General features: G+C 39.4%; 1 protein-coding gene across 1 annotated transcript in view; it reads left to right on the top strand.

The window, feature by feature from the left end:
- Positions 1 to 20,074, top strand: part of mtor (mechanistic target of rapamycin kinase) — a 121,521-nt gene that overhangs the window by 52,106 nt on the left and 49,341 nt on the right. Inside the window, exons 23-24 of the mRNA XM_079679044.1 lie at positions 10,349 to 10,424; positions 12,132 to 12,271. Coding sequence (XP_079535170.1) covers positions 10,349 to 10,424; positions 12,132 to 12,271 — 216 coding nt within the window. The remainder of the gene's footprint in view (positions 1 to 10,348; positions 10,425 to 12,131; positions 12,272 to 20,074) is intronic.

The raw sequence follows: 20,074 nt of genomic DNA, 5'->3' as shown, positions 1-20,074 counted from the left end.
CCCTTGATGTGCGTCAGTCTCTTTTGGAAAATGTGCCTTCATGGATTTTCTCATTGCCCTAACTGCTCTGTGAGTCACATCTCTCTCAGCAGCAATGCATCCCAGCGGCATCACTTTTCTCTGCTCCTGGACTCTGTCACTCAGTGCTAGTACAGGAAAAGTCCAGATGGATGCTGTTTTATATGTTTAGCATCAAGCTGTTTTTCCCTTCAAAACAGCTTCTTTAAACACCATTTTCCCCTTTTAACTATGTCTCACCACGCTCTGTGGGAAGAATGCACTGCTCCTCTTAACATTAGAGGTATTTACTCAACTTTAACCAAAGCCCCCCTTTTTTATACGACTTCCTCTGGAAGCCCGAATTTTTTTTTCCCTTTGCCCTGTAAGACAAGTTGGACACCCTGCTCTGCTAATCGCAGCTGTCATCTATCTTTGATAAGTGTGAGCTGACCAAACACAGTGTTTTCGGTCGGAATATTCTCACAGACGGCTTTTGTGTCCCTAAATACACTGGAAAAACCTTTTTGTAGTCAAACAGTGACCACCGGGGCCAAGCTGTCAGTGAAGCACTCATGGGTTCAATTACAGGCAAAGGCAGGAGGTGAAAGCAGGAGCCAGCGGATTCCAGGGCTTCTATCTCAAAACTTGAATTACGTAATCTTTATTAACGGTAACCCCTTCCACCTGTCGGCTCTGTTCTAACACAAGATCCTCAGTTTCAATTGTAAAAATTGTATCCCTTTGGCTTATTTGAAGGGATGATATTTCCTTTAGTTGCTTACTTAAAAACAAACAATTGCAATTTGGAAGTGGATTCACTGTGATAGACTTTTTGATTATTTTATTGAATTGAACCATTTCGTTTTTTAATGTGAGAAAGCTTGATTTATTATCCATTGTTAAACCAATACTTATGGTACTTATTAAGTCACAGTTTAGCTTGATTATTAACACAGTTCAAATATAAATGACATGCCTGACATTCCTCCTATGCCATTATAAAATCACTATGGGATGGATTACCCTAATTTCTGACACGCAAACGGTTGAGTTACCACGGTTGGATTTCAAAATAATACAATAGAAAATTACTTGCTTAATTCAGTCAAACCTGGTCACGTATCGGGGTTAAATAAACTGTTCCATATTCCAGTAATATAGGAGACAGTATGCACCAGAGTGTCTGGCTCTTAGAGTGGCAGACTTCATGCCCTGGCAGACTATCAAGAGGTCTGGTGGTTTAAGCTGGTTATGGCTACCATGTGGTGTGCTGTCGCACAGCGTACTGTATGCAGGTCAGGTCGCGGCCGTCTGCTGACCACCCCACGAACCAGTAGCTGGGACACACAGTCCTTGAGGGGAAGAAGAAACGGATTAGCCTCGATCCCTTTTAAAATGATTATATCGCTTTGTGTAAATACAGCTGGCCATATGGCACTTCTTCTAAAAGAACTTTCGTGACATTGAAATGTGAAAGTTGTTGTGTCATGGGACAAAAAACAAAAACTACTTGTGACCCCATTTGGCCATTCCATTGTGTGCTTTTGGCTATGTGGGTATCAGCACGATATCAGGCATTTAAGTACATCTAACAATTAATTAAAGTGAGCTGAAAGGCAAAAACGTTGATATCATTAAGCTATATTCTCTTGGACTTCCTCTGCCTTCATAGTATGTGTTCTACGATACTTTTGAACACAGTGTAGCCAGTAGAAATATAAATATACAAATCAATACTTTTCACATTTTGCTGCTTGAAGACTGATGCAGTCCTTTTGTTTGAACATGGCTTGTTTCCATTGTTTAGAAGAAGAATCAATTATAGCATGAGTCAATTTCAATAGAACAAAGCAAAAATAAATCTATCACAGAACTGGCATGGAAATATTTAATGGATAATTTCACTGGAAAATGTAGTCAATATGTTGCCTGCGGAAACCCAAGTCTTTCCAAAACACGTACACATATCTCTTTGTCCACATGGCAACAGCAGCATTCCAATGAGGTAGCTTTCAGGACTTTTATTTTTCTGTGGAGGGCCACTGGAGACACTTTGTTCTGTCAACCTCTTGACCTTAAGGTGAGGAGCCCAGGAGACATTGGTAAACATTGGTGGAATTGTTTCTCCGGCTGAGTCTCAATGGCCCCCTAACACTCCTAACCATCCTGAAGAATAAGACAAAAAAAAAACATATAATTGGGAAATTGTGCAATAAATGACAGGAAAGGACGCATTTTCTGCATGTATAACATTTCAACAGAACCTGATTTAGTAATTCAGATTTGTATTATATGCAAAGCCACATTCCAAAGCACTAAGCTTTATGATAAGCTTCACTGAGAGAGCTCATTTTGGTCATTTTGAAGAAATTGTCAAGGGTTGCTAAGTGTTTCCCCATGCCACGGCATCTGCTCGGTGATGAAACAACTACCTTTTTGTCTTGCCGTTTTCAGACAAATAAGAGACAAAGAGTTAGTCAGATGCTGTCAGAGATGTGCTCAACCCTCCTTTAGCCAAACTCATCTCGAGGCAATCTAGAACGAAGTTGGTGAGGTAACTACTTCGCATTCCTCAATGCTTATCTCATTTTGTAACGAGACAAAGAGGTCAACAACTGTATTGGATAATGACAACATTTGACTCTTACAGTACAAGTCTTAGATTTTAGTCTTCATTTGAGATTGTGTCAAGTGCCACAAGATATTTCTTCTCTGTTGATGTCTTTATTAAATATGGAGCGTATGTAAATCACAACATGTATCAAAATTCCGTACCTCTGGGCTTCAAACAGTCTTAAATAAAAAAAGATGTGGCTTTTAAACTTTAAAGGTAATGTAAGATTTCAGTATCCAGCGGCATTTTTAATATAACACATTAGTACAAAAAGGTTGTATGTTTGAATACTTCAACATGTGTTTGTTTATAATTTATTGTCTATTTGTGTTACTTTTTCGTTATTTTATTTTCAATTGTTAAAATGTATTGCCTTAGGATTTATCTCTAGTTTTGAAAGGGCTTATAGAAATAAATCCTCCTTGCCTTACCCGGCTTTCATACACAATCTGATTCACGTGTCACCAGTCACCAGTCAGTAATACGGTATCATTTTCTTTCAAAGCCCAGTCATGCTGCTCAAATAAATAACCAGCTGAAAAAATAGGAATCTTTTGGGCCCATTAATGTCAATCATCTTCTAATTGCCCATAACCGATGCCTGAGTGGGATGTCGGTGAAACTCTTTCTCGACAGAGAAGGAAAACAAAGCTAGTTCATGCTACATTGGTCACTGTGATACAATATACAACGGAAGATTATTTGAAATAAACAATTTCCCTGAAAACATTTGTTTAAAGGAAAGGCTTAGTATGTCTGAGTAGTATTTCTTATATGACCATCTATTTTGCAAAATTGAACATGTTATAATTCCAACACTTATTCTAAATGTTATAGAAGTTATTTAAATAGTTGAAAATGCAATTGTTCCATTTGCAATCTTTTTAAGGATCTACTTTTTATCCATTTTCATTAATCAATGAAGAGTTTCTTCCTCTAGGCTTCCACTGCTTTGTAAACCTGAAATCATCTTAAATCAATGGTTATATTCTTAACGTATTCAAATGGTAACGATTTGGCCTACATGATGGTCCATTCATTGATTCTTCTAGCAACATTTAACTCAATGAAACCATAAGCTAAATAATGTATAGCTTTTTCTGTAATATAAAGTGACTAAATGGACCATTTGCCCAACTCTAATGTAGCTTGAGCTACTTCGATGGCCGTTTTGACAACCTCCCCTTAAATATACTTCCTCCTTAGTCTTATTAGGTCTATGTTCTAGACCTAAGTGATTTCCACATTCGGATATTGCACCCAATCAAAGAACTGAAGGACAAGTGTCAGAAGGGATCCCTCAAAATCTATTGAAAGCAAGTTAATATAACCTTTGCCAACAATATATAGTATGTTTTAACAAATATTCAAACCCTCAAATACGCTAACGGGATTCAAAGTCAAATAAATTAGTAAATCAATTCAATGTACTTTGATTCAGCTTTAACCTAAACTGTGTTTGGGTAGCCATTCCCATTTTGAACTTATGTTCAGCATTAAGGAATGGAGTCAGCGCTTGGCAAACAAAGGACCCAGAAATCAGTACAGATCAAGTGGGTATCTTCCTAATTAGATTAGATTAAGTCCAAAAGTGAGGCCCTTTTTTCCTCTGTGAGATTCACGTATATCGTACCCTCTCTGAGGGAAAATGTCTTCAATTTCCTCTGCGATCATGCTCTCTTCTCAGTGAAAAAGCCAAGCCACTTTAGAAAACTTGAGATGGGGATTATGGATTATATTATTGGAGTGGATGGGGATTCTCTTTCTACAGTTTTGAAAAGAAGATACATTTCTACTCTCTTGGTGCTTTCTGACCCAAGGTAATCATTGCTTAATGTATTATATTCATCAAAATCAAAGCACACGTGTGGATTTACAGTTTGCAGTGTGATAAATCATTTGTTTTACACCAGGGCTTCTCAAACTCCGGACCAAGGTCCGGATCCGAACCGAACTGCAAATCAATCCGGACCGAACCCTGTGTCCCATTATCAAAAAAAACTCACAAATACATTTGCAAGTGTAAAACGGATCTGCAAATACGCTAAATATTTTCACAAATAAAAAAAAGATCTGTGAATATCTCTTTAACATTTACAACTTTCGATCAGGCATTTGTGAATCCATTTTGTATTTGTCGACCAAAAATGCGCTTGCGGATCTCAAATCTCTGCTCGTGGATCTCACATTTCTGCTTGTGGATCGTCTTTTTACACACACGGAATTTGAGACATATTTTCCGCCAGTCTCGGTTAAAATCTACTCGTGTCACTCGGTTTTCGGAAACCACGTGATGGCCTGCAGATGATGACATTTCCGCATGATTTCAATGTAAGAGCATGATGGTTTGTTTAATGCTCTGTTATTTTATTTATTATAATGAACAGCCGAATGTTAGATGCATTCTTCATCATCATCATCGTCATTGTCGTCGTCGTCGTCGTCGTCGTCGTCGTCGCCGCCGCCACCAGCGCAAAAACGCAGAGAGACTAACTTATGGCAACACAAAATAAAACATGGGAGCGGTGGAGATGAGGAGGTGTCGGCGTTCTGGCGATTTACTCGGAAGGCTTCAGTAGAAGCTGCTGGGAGTCCCAGCAGCTTCTACTGAAGCCGGGGGCTTCCGGCCGGGGGTTTTGGGCGGCAGTATACGCCGTGAAGTTGTTTGCGGCCTGCCAGTAAACCCAAAGCAGAAGAAGAAGAAGTGACGTCAGCGGCTTCATTTGCCTAATCCACCCCCAGGGACTTATTCCGGTGTGAACGCGATCTGTACTAAGTTCATCAGAACTAAAGAGTTCTGATGAACTAAGTTCTCATGAACCTTTCTGGGAAAAGTAGTGCGGTGTGAATGTGCCTATTGACCTTGTATAAAATTCACAAGTGGACCTTTAACAAAAAGGTTTGAGTACCCCTGTTTTACACTCTTGAGACTCATGAGTAGAGTGCAAGTGCATTTTCTTTTTGTTGAGCGGTGACTGAGTCTACCTATACCCCTAAAAGATTCAATCAACCTTTCTGAATAAAATATGCCATAAACATATTTCATTAATGTCAACATTATATAGTTTAGCATAGTCTGCTTAAGGTGATTGTTTTTCTTTCTCCCCTGCTCAGAGATGTTTGAATAGTGTGGTGCCGTGCTCTGCTTTAGTAATAGAAGTGGGAATACAGATGTGCAGTCATAGCTGAAAGACAAGCTGTTCTCTCTAATGTTGGAATAAGGACTGCATTTGTCTTGTAAAATATTGTATTTAATTCACTCTAAGGGTGTTTTATTTACATCGTAGAGTCTCACTGGACTTGTGATTTCAAAAAAAGTGTTATGTATTCTTCTGAATTTCTGTGGAAAAGAGCTGCATGCTAACCTCATTCAGGGTTTAGAAATTAAACCTCAAGGAAATCTGATACACATCACATTGTCTAGAATTTCATGGCATGATACAATAAATCATGATGTTTGGTACAGTGTGTAAAACTTAAGCTCAAGCTCTTTTCAGACACTTCAGTTCTGAGAAACGTTCCACTAAGGAAGTGATAATGCACAAAGTGAAGCTTGACAGAGAGTTTGAAGAAGTGTTGTGCTACTAGTTTGACGGAGGTTTTACTTGAGTAGGACGTTACGTGAGCCTGGTCATCTGGATGTGTTTAGACTCTGTGTGCTCGGAGCTGGCAGCCAGATGGCTTCAGCTGAGGGACAATGAAATCTCCAGGGTCCGCAGGAGAGAAAGCCCTTATTCTGATTTGTCTCCTCGGATGAAACCACATCTGGGCAGCTTTAGCATACCTCTGCAGCGTGTGTGTGTGTGTGATGGGACATGGAGACCCTGCAGTCCTTTGTTCACTTAATGCTCTCAGTTGATTATTCGACAATAAATGGTCATTTCTTAGTCAGATTTAAATCCCAAAAATATGCACAGCATATCCATGTGAGATCGTCAGTGTTTGCCACAATACTGGATGGTATTTGTATTTATTTAATACCGTGGGCTAGTTATTCGATCTGTTGATGAAAATGTGAATGGCACCTTATCAAACCCTCCGAGAGACATAGAAAAAAACTTATTTACTAAAATGAGCTCACTTTTTCTTGTTGTGTGATAACATTCTGTCTGGTTCGATTTCATTCAGTTTTTTTACTTTAACACCGTCCGTCATTTGTTTGCACCGCCTTCTTTTGAAAATTCACTAGAAATGCTACAATGTGTGAAAGAACAGTATTCATTGTCACGCAAGACTCAAAGATATACAGTGGGGCAAAAAAGTATTTAGTCAGCCACCAATTGTGCAAGTTCTCCCACTTAAAAAGAGGAGAGACCTGTAATTTTCATCCTAGGTATACCTCAACTATGAGAGACAAAATGAGAAAAGAAAATCCAGAAAATCACCTGGCCACAACCTCAAACAGTCACACTCCAAACTCCACTATGGCCAAGACCAAAGAGCTGTCAAAGGACACCAGAAACAAAATTGTAGACCTGCACCAGGCTGGGAAGACTGAATCTGCAATAGGTAAGCAGCTTGGTGTGAAGAAATCAACTGTGGGAGCAATTATTAGAAAATGGAAGACATACAAGACCACTGATAATCTCCCTCGATCTGGGGCTCCACGCAAGATCTCACCCCGTGGGGTCAAAATGATCACAAGAACGGTGAGCAAAAATCCCAGAACCACACGGGGGGACCTAGTCAATGACCTGCAGAGAGCTGGGACCAAAGTAACAAAGGCTACCATCAGTAACACACTACGCCGCCAGGGACTCAAATCCTGCAGTGCCAGACGTGTCCCCCTGCTTAAGCCAGTACATGTCCAGGCCCGTTTGAAGTTTGCTAGAGAGCATTTAGATGATCCAGAAGAGGATTGAGAGAATGTCATATGGTCAGATGAAACCAAAATAGAAATTTTTGGTAAAAACTCAACTAGACGTGTTTGGAGGAGAAAGAATGCTGAGTTGCATCCAAAGAACACCATACCTACTGTGAAACATGGGGGTGGAAACATCATGCTTTGGGGCTGTTTTTCTGCAAAGGGACCAGGACGACTGATCCGTGTAAAGGAAAGAATGAATGGGGCCATGTATCGTGAAATTTTGAGTGACAACCTCCTTCCATCAGCAAGGGCATTGAAGATGAAACGTGGCTGGGTCTTTAAGCATGAAAATGATCCTGGAGTGGCCTAGCCAGTCTCCAGATCTCAACCCCATAGAAAATCTTTAGAGGGAGTTGAAAGTCCGTGTTGCCCAGCAACAGCCCCAAAACTTCACTGCTCTAGAGGAGATCTGCATGGAGGAATGGGCCAAAATACCAGCAACAGTGTGTGAAAACCTTGTGAAGAATTACAGAAAACGTTTGACCTCTGTCATTGCCAGCAAAGGGTATATAACAAAGTATTGAGATGAACTTTTGTTATTGACCAAATACTTATTTTCCACCATAATTTGCAAATAAAGTCTTTTAAAAATCAGACAATGTGATTTTCTGGATTTTTTCTTCTTCTCATTTTGTCTCTCCTAGTTGAGGTATACCTAGGCCTCTCATCTTTTTAAGTGGGAGAACTTGCACAATTGGTGGCTGACTAAACCCTTTTTTGCCCCACTGTATCTCCAACAAGGCGTTTTGGGGAGGTATTTTCTGTGTTAGAGTTTTACTCGCTACAGGGTGTACTTTGAGGGTTTTGACTCTGCAGACCGTTTACATGCATAAAAACCTTCATAACACACAAGGGGACGGGTAATAACCGGAAAAGCATGACATGGGAACTTTTAAGTCTTTCTTAGTACACATACATGTAAAAGGCACATGATTGGCAACTTGGAGCATAGATTCCCTGAAGTCAACGAGTGCTTTTTCAAAGTTACTTCCAGTAGTCAGGTTGTCTTCTGTTTCCAACTATATACAAGACAGCTCCTGTTGTGATTTTTTGTTATTTCACCCGTCATTATGAAGGCTTGCACCGGCAGCTCCCTGAGCTTTGGCATGACCACTTGCTGTGCCATTTCATCACATTCTTTGGCCTCTACCCTATGTCAAATCAGTTTTCTGACATACATTCTTAAGTATCCTTCATCAACTTTCGCCTGCTGTCCTCAGGAACTCCAATGCATACCAGCTCTGTTCAAAAGCTACATTTTACAGATGTATTGGCCGTGGCTGCACACAAGTTTTGCAGTTGGGGATTGCGGTTCACATAAATAAGTGTTTACAGATGTGGTGGCAGTGCGGGTGATTGGAGGTGTACAATGGGGAATTGTGGTGTCTTGATAGATAACGCATCATTTGTCATTAAAACGTGACAAATGTCCATAGGTGCGTTTACTTTCCACAAAACCTTATTTAAAGAGGCAACATTTATTTTACATTTCCAAAATGCATGGAAGCCGATTTCTTATACCTAATTTCCACTTCATGCGCCGTCTGGATTTGCCTCACTTTTTTCTATTCTCTATTTCTCAATTTCATTTTCCACTGTCGATCTATGTAGATGTCTGCTGATTGCCATAGTGGCGCCGCGTTAAACTGCAGTGACATCAATCCTTTCATCGGCAACCAAACAGAAAAAATATACCAGCAACCTATTTTTTAACCTGGGTTGAGTTAATATAACTTAATAAAAGTGATGGTTGCTTTTGAGGGTATTTGGCAAATGTTTAAATGGTTAGTCTGCACAGGACTTCCCTCCGACCAATCGGCGGTCCTCAGTGCTTTCACTCCTAGTACCGGTTCAGCTTGCTTGGAACCTAAGGTGGTACCGAAAAAGTACCTGGTTCTTTTCACAACTTTTGCTAATAGAAAACAAAAAAATAGGTATAGGAATTAAGTAGAGTCGTGGTGTCGGCATTAGTTTACTTACTTGGCAATGGTTAGTCTGACTCATTGTTGGGTTAAATACTTTTCTTGAAGGCACATTGACACCACCATTTTTAGTTATTATGCCCCAACAATCTGGAACAAACTGCCCAAATCGTGCACGTCCACTGAAACACTTCAGATTTTCAAATCCAGACTAAAAACGCATCTATTTGCCACTGTTTTTAATTGAGCTGCTCATACTCACACTACACTATGCCTTTTAGTCATGTATTCTGTACCTGCTGTGTTTATTTATTTATTTAATTTCACTATCTTTGCTTTTTATGCCTGTTTTTAAATGCCATTTAGTTATGTATTTATGCTGTATTTGTTCTTAAATGTCTTTTGTTTTTATTTTGTAAAGCACTTTGAATCGCCGCCTGCTGAAAAGTTCTATATAAATAAAATTGCCTTGCCTTATGTATGCCCAAGACAATTACATTACAAATTTGGGGTGAAAAAAACATTTTCTTGGAATCAAAGTTAGCTTTTACCTTGTTGCTTGTCAAAGGGTTCTTCCCATAAAAGGTTAGACATTTGACATACCATTAACCCCCACTTTATTACCAGCCCTCTGAAATAGGATGAGGCTCAGGTCTACCATAGTGTTTTGTAATCTTTTTTGAAAACTACATATGGATTTTAGCTTGCAGATGTACGGTGAGACAGCTGGGCCTCAACAAATGCCTTTTTTGTAACCCCAGTAGTCAAATTCAAAAGTCAAAGTCAACTTTATTGTCAATTCCTCTATTTGTATACACCAGTATCAGTAACTGCAGCTATACATTTTCCACATAATGAAGCAGAGATTTCCTGTAGTGTAGAATTCGAGGTTCTTGTGTTCAAATGTGTCTAAAAGCTTGTCTTTGTTTATGCCATTTCTTGCAGCATCAACAATAAACTGCAGCAGCCAGAAGCCGCATCTGGAGTGCTGGAGTACGCCATGAAGCATTTTGGAGAACTGGTGAGTGTTCTTTTTTTTTGGTTTCTTCTGTATTTTTTGCCTTACATTAAAAAAGTAAACCTGATCTTAGGTTGTAGTCAGACCCACGTTTCTTCTTTCCTCTCAACCGTTCTGCTACATTGGCATTGCAGGGGTGCTGTTGCAGAAGGGCTCATAACTAGTAACTATAGCAACAGCCCTAACAAACTCAGACCTTTGCATTTCACGATGCATTTTCAGTCAAATGACATTCTCAGTGGGACGTGGTGTCTGTCCACATACTCTACTTCCCGGCATATCCTTTACCCTCACTTGCATGAGGATAAGGGCCATTTGAGGCCCAGAACACCCTGTGCTTAATGTGCAGCACGTGGAAAACCATCTGCTTTGCTGATCAGTATTCAGGGGCAAGAATTAAGGACTTTTTGTCCAAACAGACAGGATGTTTGGACTTTCTTGCATATTTGAATAGCTTTAATGTGCTCATCCTGTGTATAACCTAAAAACAACTTGAGGGTATTTTCTGCATCCTGTCTTTCCATTGGTAATGGATTTTCTAAGTAATTATTATTATTTTTATTTTTTTAAAGAGCTTGCATTTCAGTGACTCCTTAGTGTTTCATGTTCTGTGTAGATGGAGCTCGTCCATAAATGGAATAACAATCACAAACAGTGTACAGGGAATTTACATCATTACACAGATTTTCCATATCAATTACATTATTAGTGGTTCTGATCCTTATCCTTCCCAAATTGCATCACTCACTAACTGTTTTTTGTTTGTTTGTTGTCTGGCCGTCTCAAACAGGCTTTACAGAATCAGTACCAATTATTAATCAAATCATGACCGAACAAATTGTTACCAAAAACATGTAAACAAACCATGTTCTTGTATGGGAGCATTTGATATTACTATAACAAGGAACGTGAACAGTGATATATTTAGTTTTAAACATAAAGGTGTGTGGCGCAGTGGGTTGTGCGTTGATGCTCGGATCACTGGTTCAAGACACTTCACCCCAAATTGCTCCTGTGGTGATTGTCCACAGTATTGAGTATGTAAGTCGATTTGGATAAAAGCATCTAACAAGTGACATGTAATGTAATAAAGAAACTCACCATAATGGAGTAATTTATGACTAATGGAACAGTGCTTTTGAAAAAACATAAACAAAGTTTTTGCTAATAGAATGCACCTGCTTGATTTTATGAAGTGGTTATATTTAGCCTCGAGTCAAGGGAAATGATTTTTCCAAACCATTAGGAACTGGAAAATGTCTTTGTGAACTTCATTTATGTTTCTCTGTAAAAGCCAAAGCATGTTGAAAGTGAAAAGACTGTGTAAAAACAGCTTCACTGCACTTCCAGGGGCCTCGTTTATGAGGTGAATGGTTGGAAAGCTTTTTATTGTGGGAGGATGCAAGGTTTCCCTGTTTAGTGTATTGGTCAGGAATCATCAGTAAAGCATAGGTTGGAAGATATCAGTTTGGATCATTATTGGTTGATGTCTACCTTGAGAAGGCAATACCTAAAAAGGATTTTTACAGGACGCCAACTTTTAAATTAAGAGTTCCAGGGCTGATTTATTATTTTGGGAAACTCCAATAAGTCGCACAATATTATAATGAAAGTTGTGTTATTAATCTCTTTGTTTACACTAGAAGAGCAAACTCGTTAGCGTTCATGGTTACATTTTTAACACGACTCCTTTCTGCTTTCATCTTCTAGGAAATCCAAGCCACTTGGTATGAGAAGCTGCACGAGTGGGAAGATGCCCTGGTAGCCTACAACAAGAAGGTTGACACAAAAACAGAGGATCCAGAGGAGATCCTGGGCAGAATGCGCTGCTTAGAGGCCCTGGGAGAATGGTACGTCAGTTGTAATAACTGTTGTGAGTTCAGTAGAGCTGCAACAACTTGTACAACTTGTTTCAGCCTTTAAGTCCCAGATTCATTGATTTGTATCAACTATATATAACGTCAGTTTAGTTTTCGTAAACATACTGCAATGGGTTGTTATATTATAAATGTATTCTGGTATTCCTTTAACCTTTTTTAAGTATTTTAATGTCATCTACGACATTATCGACTTCTTGCAACTCTTCTCAGGTTATTTCTAGAAAGGTGAAAGCGAGTCTCACTTTCAACTGCCTCTTATATCTTGGGACTGTACCTGCCTCACACATGGTTTAGCACGTTGTTACCATTTTCAGGCAATTTGAAGTGTATCCTAGATGCAGTGAATTATTTTCGAGACTTTACAAATCTTTTAAACCGACAATGTATAGAGCTAGGTAAAGAGAGAAGAAGCCCTGACAGTCTACGATGTCTTCAGTTATTAACCTTAGTTTAAATGGATGAATGGATCAAATAAGTGTCTGTCGTAGTATACTTGCTTTCAGCTATTCCGTCTTTCATTTTATTTGCGTTGGCAGCCTATTCCTACCGAGACCTGACATTAGGCCCTTTATGACTGGGCGAAAAAAGAGAGAAAAGTTCCTCTGAATTGACCAAGAATAATTTTAACAGGAAATGCATGAACAGGCATCCAACGTAAAAGGTGCCGTCACTCCAATTGAACCTCACCACAGCTGAGGCTCAACTCCCAAACGTCCGCCCACCTTTTAAAGAGCATTTTTCTTTTCGGGAAGAAGTCAGTCACAAGATGTGCGGAGGATCCAAGTATGTGGATCATCACAGAGCTTACGACAGTGCGCAGATGTTAATTTGCTTATGTAACCTCCATCAGTATGCCATTGTTATACATACATACATACATACATACATACAATTATTTCACAAAAAAGTGATTCAGTTATTTAATTTTGTGTGTCAATGGGTTTGGCAATGAGGTAACAGTAGTCCACATCGATAGTCAAACGAGTTTAGACCTAAGATAATTTGTTCCTATTAAGGTAAGGAAATATGCTGCCTGTGATCTTTGTGATAATCCAAAACCGGTGAGCGAGATTCAGTCAATTTCATTTGACAGGTGAACTCAAACATTAGTTGAATGTTGAAAAACTTGAAGCAACCTCTAACCTAGAAAGTTAATCTCACATTTGAATCAAGGGAATTTACAAAAACATTTGAACACTTGAATTATGTGATGTGGTCTCTTGCTTCTGTTAAACTTCACATATCAACCTGCTGTACTGCAGCTGCTTTACATCTGACTGTGTCTACTTGGCACTCAAACTCAAGCTTTTTTCATGTTATGCTGTGTCAGTACGACATGTTTATATACATTTTTCAGATACGATTCACTCAAACAGCAACAAAAAAACGTTCCTCCTTCCCCACTCAAAAATATCCATATTCTGCAAGAAAAGACAAATAAATATATGATAATAATAGTACAACTATATATATATATATGTTAATGATAAATACATTCTTTTTTTAAAAAAGCATTTTTGGGGTTTATCCAGATTTTCTTGATCCATATAGAAGTCTTTGCTCCCACCAGGCTTAGCAAATAACCTGAACCCCCCTGATAAAGAAACGGGCAGAGACTGCAACCACCCCATTAAAGACCAACCCGAGAAACACCCACTGGGGCGATCCTTGTCAGAGCCCTCGAGGACATAAAGTCACTATTGGACCCTTTGACCTTTTAATGCCACTATTTTGGCCTTTTAACCCCAACCCTAATTTATCTCTCAGCTGATCTTTAAACGACCGATAAGCATGAAAGGTAATGTTAATAACATAATATTATTTCAAAGTTGGATTGGATCATTCTTTTTTCCAGTGTATACAATAGTCTTTTGTTTGGAGTCAAGAATTTACTGCAAAAAAACCACAATTTTTTATTTCCTGTATTCAGCACTTGTGTCCTGTTATAAAGTAGAATGTTCCTTTTTCCTTACTTAAAATGCCCTGCACACCAACACAGGCAATTATTCTGTCTGATTAAGTTATTTTCAGGTCGTAGTTTGATAAGATATACTAGGGAACAGGGACGTGCACAGACATTTGGAGGGGCTATTGCTCTAAACTGGAAAAAGGGCCTCTCCCCCGGAAAAAAACATAAGACCTTTTGAAAATTCTAACTTGTTTTTAATTTAAAATGTTCATAAAATAAAAACACAACACTGTGACACTCAGTTGACTTTTATGTCCAACTGCTAAATTCGTTATTCAGGCACATTTTTTGTTTTGCGGTCCATATCTCATTAAAGTATCTAATGTTAGTAACTATTAAAGAAAAAATGGAAACAATCCTGTTTTTAATGTAGTTTTACCATTGTAACTGCTGTGCAGACATACTGATACAATAGGGCCTCTAACTAATTACAGTAGGCTACCTTAAATAAACTAATTAATTAAACCAGTTCAATACGCATTATTCTTATTCTTATCATTATTTATGAGCACAGTAACGGTAAGGTATCTAATTACTTATTTATTTAGATTCCCATCACTTAATAACAGAGATGGTCAAATTAAAGTAGAGACATGGCAGAAATTCTACAATGAAGCGGGACAGTGAAGTGTTCACCCATGAGAGGGCGATCAAGAAAAGAGAGCGAGCAGCCCCGTCGAGGGAGTTTACGGAGCAGAGTAAAAGACACAGAAAGACAGAAGGAGAATAACAAGTATATTTAGGTGTTTCTTTTGTAAATAACTAGGGATGTAACGATACCAAAAACTCACGGTACGATAATATCGCGATAACAAGTCCACGGTACGGTATTTATCGCGATATTGAATAATAAAGGGAAGAAAAAAAAAATCATAAATTTTTTTTTTTCAATAAAACATTTTTTTACTCTGAAAATGTTTTTTTATTACATAATAAATCTGATTTTTACAGCCTTTTTGTAGGATAGCAGTATTTTAAAGTGTCAAAAACAAAGTGACAGTAACAGACTGGAACAAGAAAACCAGTGTTTTTGTACCTACTGGTACTACCAAACAAAGTAAGCATTTTCTTTATGCCACTGCATCTCACAAATAAACAAGGACATTTAATAATCAGACCCTGCAATAAAATAAATCAAGTTTCACTTGTTTTTCAAGTAACTCAACTCAAACTCACTAGTCACTCACTCAGCATCATCAGACAGGTTTTTAGGAATATGAGAATGTCCACATTTCCAGGTATTTATAAGCTGGGGTGTTTAGGCATTTACAATATCCCCTGCTCTGGAAACAACTCTCTCGCTTGGTACTGATGTTGCTGGGACACCAGTGGTCGCGTTAACCGAATATTTTATTTAACAATGACGGATAAATCTGAAAGCAGTCTGTCATTTTGACAGATTAGAACAAACTCGGAACAGCGCCAACGTTTCCCCGCAGCGAGGCTCTGGTGTTATGCCGTGTTATGCATGCCCTCCAAAAGGAAATGATATAGTTCCCAAACCGTAATTTGCCGTACAGATCAATACATGTCTGGGAGGTTTTGCTTCACGCTGTGCGCGTCCCGCGAGGTGCATGCACACACGGCATAACACCACCCCCCCCCCCCCCCCGTTGACAGTTCACGAGCATGCTCTATCGTGAACTGTTCAGACCCGACGGGTAATAAGGGATTATGACGGATATTTTACGATCCTGTCTGTCAAAATGACGGACAGCGAAAAAGTCTAACGACAGGCTTATTGACATGGCGAGATATAAATATATGGTTGGTACTTGTCAATGTCTCTCGGTGTGTAAATGTAGCCCTGTAAATACGATGTCCTTTTGTGTTATCTGTTGTTTTATTTTCATGTTGTAACCTACTTGCTGCCATGTTGGACAGGTCTCTCTTGAAAAAGAGATCGATGATCTCAATGGGACCACCTGGTTAAAAAATTATTATTTTTTTAAAAAGTGTTTAAAAAAAAAAAAAAAAAATTTTTTTTTTTAATTATTATTTTTTTAAAATCGCGGTAGATTTTGTCAGTCTCACGACGGTATTGGGACTTTTATTTACCGCGATACCGCGATATTCGGTATATCGTTACATCCCTATAAATAACCGACCGTGTCAAGAGGAAGTAAGGGGGAGAAAAGTTAAGACGATTCTAAGGGCCCGTGAGTGACGGAAGCCCCAAAATGTTTAGAACATTAAAAAATTAAATGTAAGTAACCTTTTATCAATACTCAATAATTAACATTAATAGAACGTTATATTGATAAAGTACTCACTAAACTTACGATTCATTTAACTTATTTTCATCCAAAAGTGAATTATCCAAAGCCTCTGTCCACCCCCTTCTATTTACATGTAATGGTTTGGTCCTGCCTCCAAACGCAGTGCGCACCGGCGCTTGCAGAGAGTGAAAGCATGTGAGGAGGGATGCTAGTACTTAGCCTACGTACTGTGTTGTACCATGTTTCAACGACTCAAAAGGTCAGGCTCTAAGAAAAGAAGACAAAGGAGAGAAAGACAAGAGAGAGGGACTAAAGGGCGACAGTATGTCACCCAGTTTTTCACAAGAAAAGGTGTGGTCCATGAGTGGTGGAAATTATTCTGTTAGCTAATGTTTTGTTTTTACTAAGCTGACATTAAGTAGGCTACTGTTAATATCTTTTCAGAAAATTCAGAGGTTTTTCCATTTCACTGCTCTTTTAGCTGACATTTAAAGGTGGGTAGGTAATTCACTTCAGAAACACTTTGTTATATTCTATGGAATGCTCTTAACATCCCGATAGCAATGAATATATTAAATGCTTTGACAATAAATACATAAAAAAAATTCATCTGTGGAAGCCGTGGCCCTGTAAAAAGCACGACCAATCATTTTAGCCGGCCCGGCTAAAATAACTGGATGGCTACCTGCCTGTCAGCCTTCCATCTGTGCACAAACTTATCTCGTGCCCTCATTGGTCATGTGCGCGTTTGTGTGTGTTGGAGGAGGGGCTCTGTAAGGAACTCTGAAGGAAGGGGCAGATTTTTTTCAGTTGTGTACTTTCAGATTCTAGCGCACTCGAGCTGGTTTCTCCATTCTTACCTCCCTACCTTTAATAAATGCAGGCACATTTTTAGCGCCTATTCATACTAAATCAGTTTTCCCTCCCCCTGGTGCCAGGACCAACAGATCCATCTCTAAGCTCAGTAGCCCTGTCCCCCCATAATGCTGAACCTGAACCAGCTTTTTTCCCAACTGAAGGAGGTGAGCAGCATTGTGTTGAATGACATACCACTTAACATATTTGAAGGGAGACTGGAATACAAAATCATCCTAGGTATAACTCAACTATGAGACAGAATGAGAAAAAAATAAGAAAAAAATCACATTATGGTGGAAAATAAGTATTTGGTCACCTACAAACAAACAAGATTTCTGGCTCTCACAGACCTGTAACTTCTTCTTTAAGAGCCTCCTCTGTCCTCCACTTGTTAACTGTATTAATGGCACCTGTTTGAACTCGTTATCAGTATAAAAGACACCTGTCCACAACCTTAAACAGTCACACTCCAAACTCCACTATGGCCAAGACCAAAGAGCTGTCAAAGGACACCAGAAAAAAAAATTGTAGACCTGCACCAGGCTGGGAAGACTGAATCTGCAATAGGTAAGCAGCTTGGTGTGAAGAAATCATCTGTGGGAGCAATTATTAGAAAATGGAAGACATACAAGACCACTGATAATCTTCCTCGATCTGGGGCTCCACGCAAGATCTCACCCCGTGGGGTCAAAATGATCACAAGAACGGTGAGCAAAAATCCCAGAACCACACGGGGGGACCTAGTCAATGACCTGCAGAGAGCTGGGACCAAAGTAACAAAGGCTACCATCAGTAACACACTACGCCGCCAGGGACTCAAATCCTGCAGTGCCAGACGTGTCCCCCTGCTTAAGCCAGTACATGTCCAGGCCCGTTTGAAGTTTGCTAGAGAGCATTTAGATGATCCAGAAGAGGATTGGGAGAATGCCATATGATCAGATGAAACCAAAATAGAAATTTTTGGTAAAAACTCAACTAGACGTGTTTGGAGGAGAAAGAATGCTGAGTTGCATCCAAAGAACACCATACATACTGTGAAACATGGGGGTGGAAACATCATGCTTTGGGGCTGTTTGTCTGCAAAGGGACCAGGACGACTGATCCGTGTAAAGGAAAGAATGAATGGGGCCATGTATCGTGAGATTTTGAGTGAAAACCTCCTTCCATCAGCAAGGGCATTGAAGATGAAATGTGGCTGGGTCTTTCAGCATGACAATGATCCCAAACACACCGCCCGGGCAACGAAGGAGTGGCTTCGTAAGAAGCATTTCAAGGTCCTGGAGTGGCCTAGCCAGTCTCCAGATCTCAACCCCATAGAAAATCTTTGGAGGGAGTTGAAAGTCTGTGTTGCCCAGCGACAGCCCCAAAACATCACTGCTCTGGAGGAGATCTGCATGCAGGAATGGGCCAAAATACCAGCAACAGTGTGTGAAAACCTTGTGAAGACTTACAGAAAACATTTGACCTCTGTCAATGCCAACAAAGGGTATATAACAAAGTATTGAGATGAACTTTTGTTATTGACCAAATACTTATTTTCCACCATAATTTGCAAATAAATTCTTTAAAAATCAGACAATGTGATTTTCTGGATTTTTTTTTATTTATCATTTTGTCTCTCATAGTTGAGGTATACCTAGGATGAAAATTACAGACCTCTCACCTTTTTAAGTGGGAGAACTTGCACAATTGGTGGTTGACTAAATACTTTTTTGCCTCACTGTATATATATATTTTGTATAAAAAAAAAAAAGTTAACATCTAATTTTAATTATACATAGCCAATGATCTATATTAAACAAAAAACTGCTTTTAGTCTATTTGGATGATGGACAGTTTGAAGCGTTGAGTGAGTCTGTATTAGGTAAACAAAATGTTAATCACCGACATTTTGGTTATGATATTAATACTAATGTTATTATATTAAAGCAAAATCCCTGGCGGCGCCCCTGACCATAGCCATATGAGGCCGGACTCGGAGGGCTTTCCTTTGCTTCCAGCTGTCAGATTGTAAACAAAGTCACGTGACTGGGGGCAGATGACAGCGCTGACAAGTTGTTTTATCGCAGCGAGATGCTACAATACTAATGGTGGGCTTATAGTGTTGATTCGGCCACAATAGAAAGCAAAAAAAACTCTCGCTCTCTCCAGAGGGGCAGGTCAGAAAAAATGGCAAACGGGCTGTTGCCCGGGCAACATTAGCCCCTACCTGTGCACGTCCCTGCTAGGGCATCACGTAAAAAATGCACATGTTATAAACCTACTTTAGACATTTTGGCATGTGGTGGCAGGTAAAGCGATGTTGGTGTAATCGATAACACACAAAAAAACTGCAATCCATTCTAGTGAGTTAGTCCTAGTATTTTGCATGCTGGCTCACTGTCATAGTTTACTGGAACACTTCATGGAACTGAGTCATCGTTGACGTGTGACATGAAAACTGTACTCGCCTTGTCCAAACAACGCAGGTACAAGGAAAAACTCAGACGGTGACGGAGATGTGAAAGTGAAGACCCCTGTGTGGGCAGACCTTAGGGGTTTTAGTGTAGGGCTTTTTAAAGACTCTTTACAATGCAAGTGTTCTTTCAGCATCTTTTCAGTTGAAATACCAAAGATGTGAATAATAGCCTGCTGTGTCAAATTATAACCCGAGCTCTTCTTTCCTCTGGACTCTTTCGTGTTTGTGCGCTTCAGACAAACGCTCAGTGTACCGGAGCGTTCTGTACT

Source organism: Notothenia rossii (genome assembly GCF_949606895.1).
Source record: "Notothenia rossii genome assembly, chromosome: 4".
Classification (NCBI taxonomy): domain Eukaryota; kingdom Metazoa; phylum Chordata; class Actinopteri; order Perciformes; family Nototheniidae; genus Notothenia; species Notothenia rossii.
Note: the sequence above shows the minus strand (reverse complement) of the source record. Positions and strands in the feature narration are given on the sequence as shown.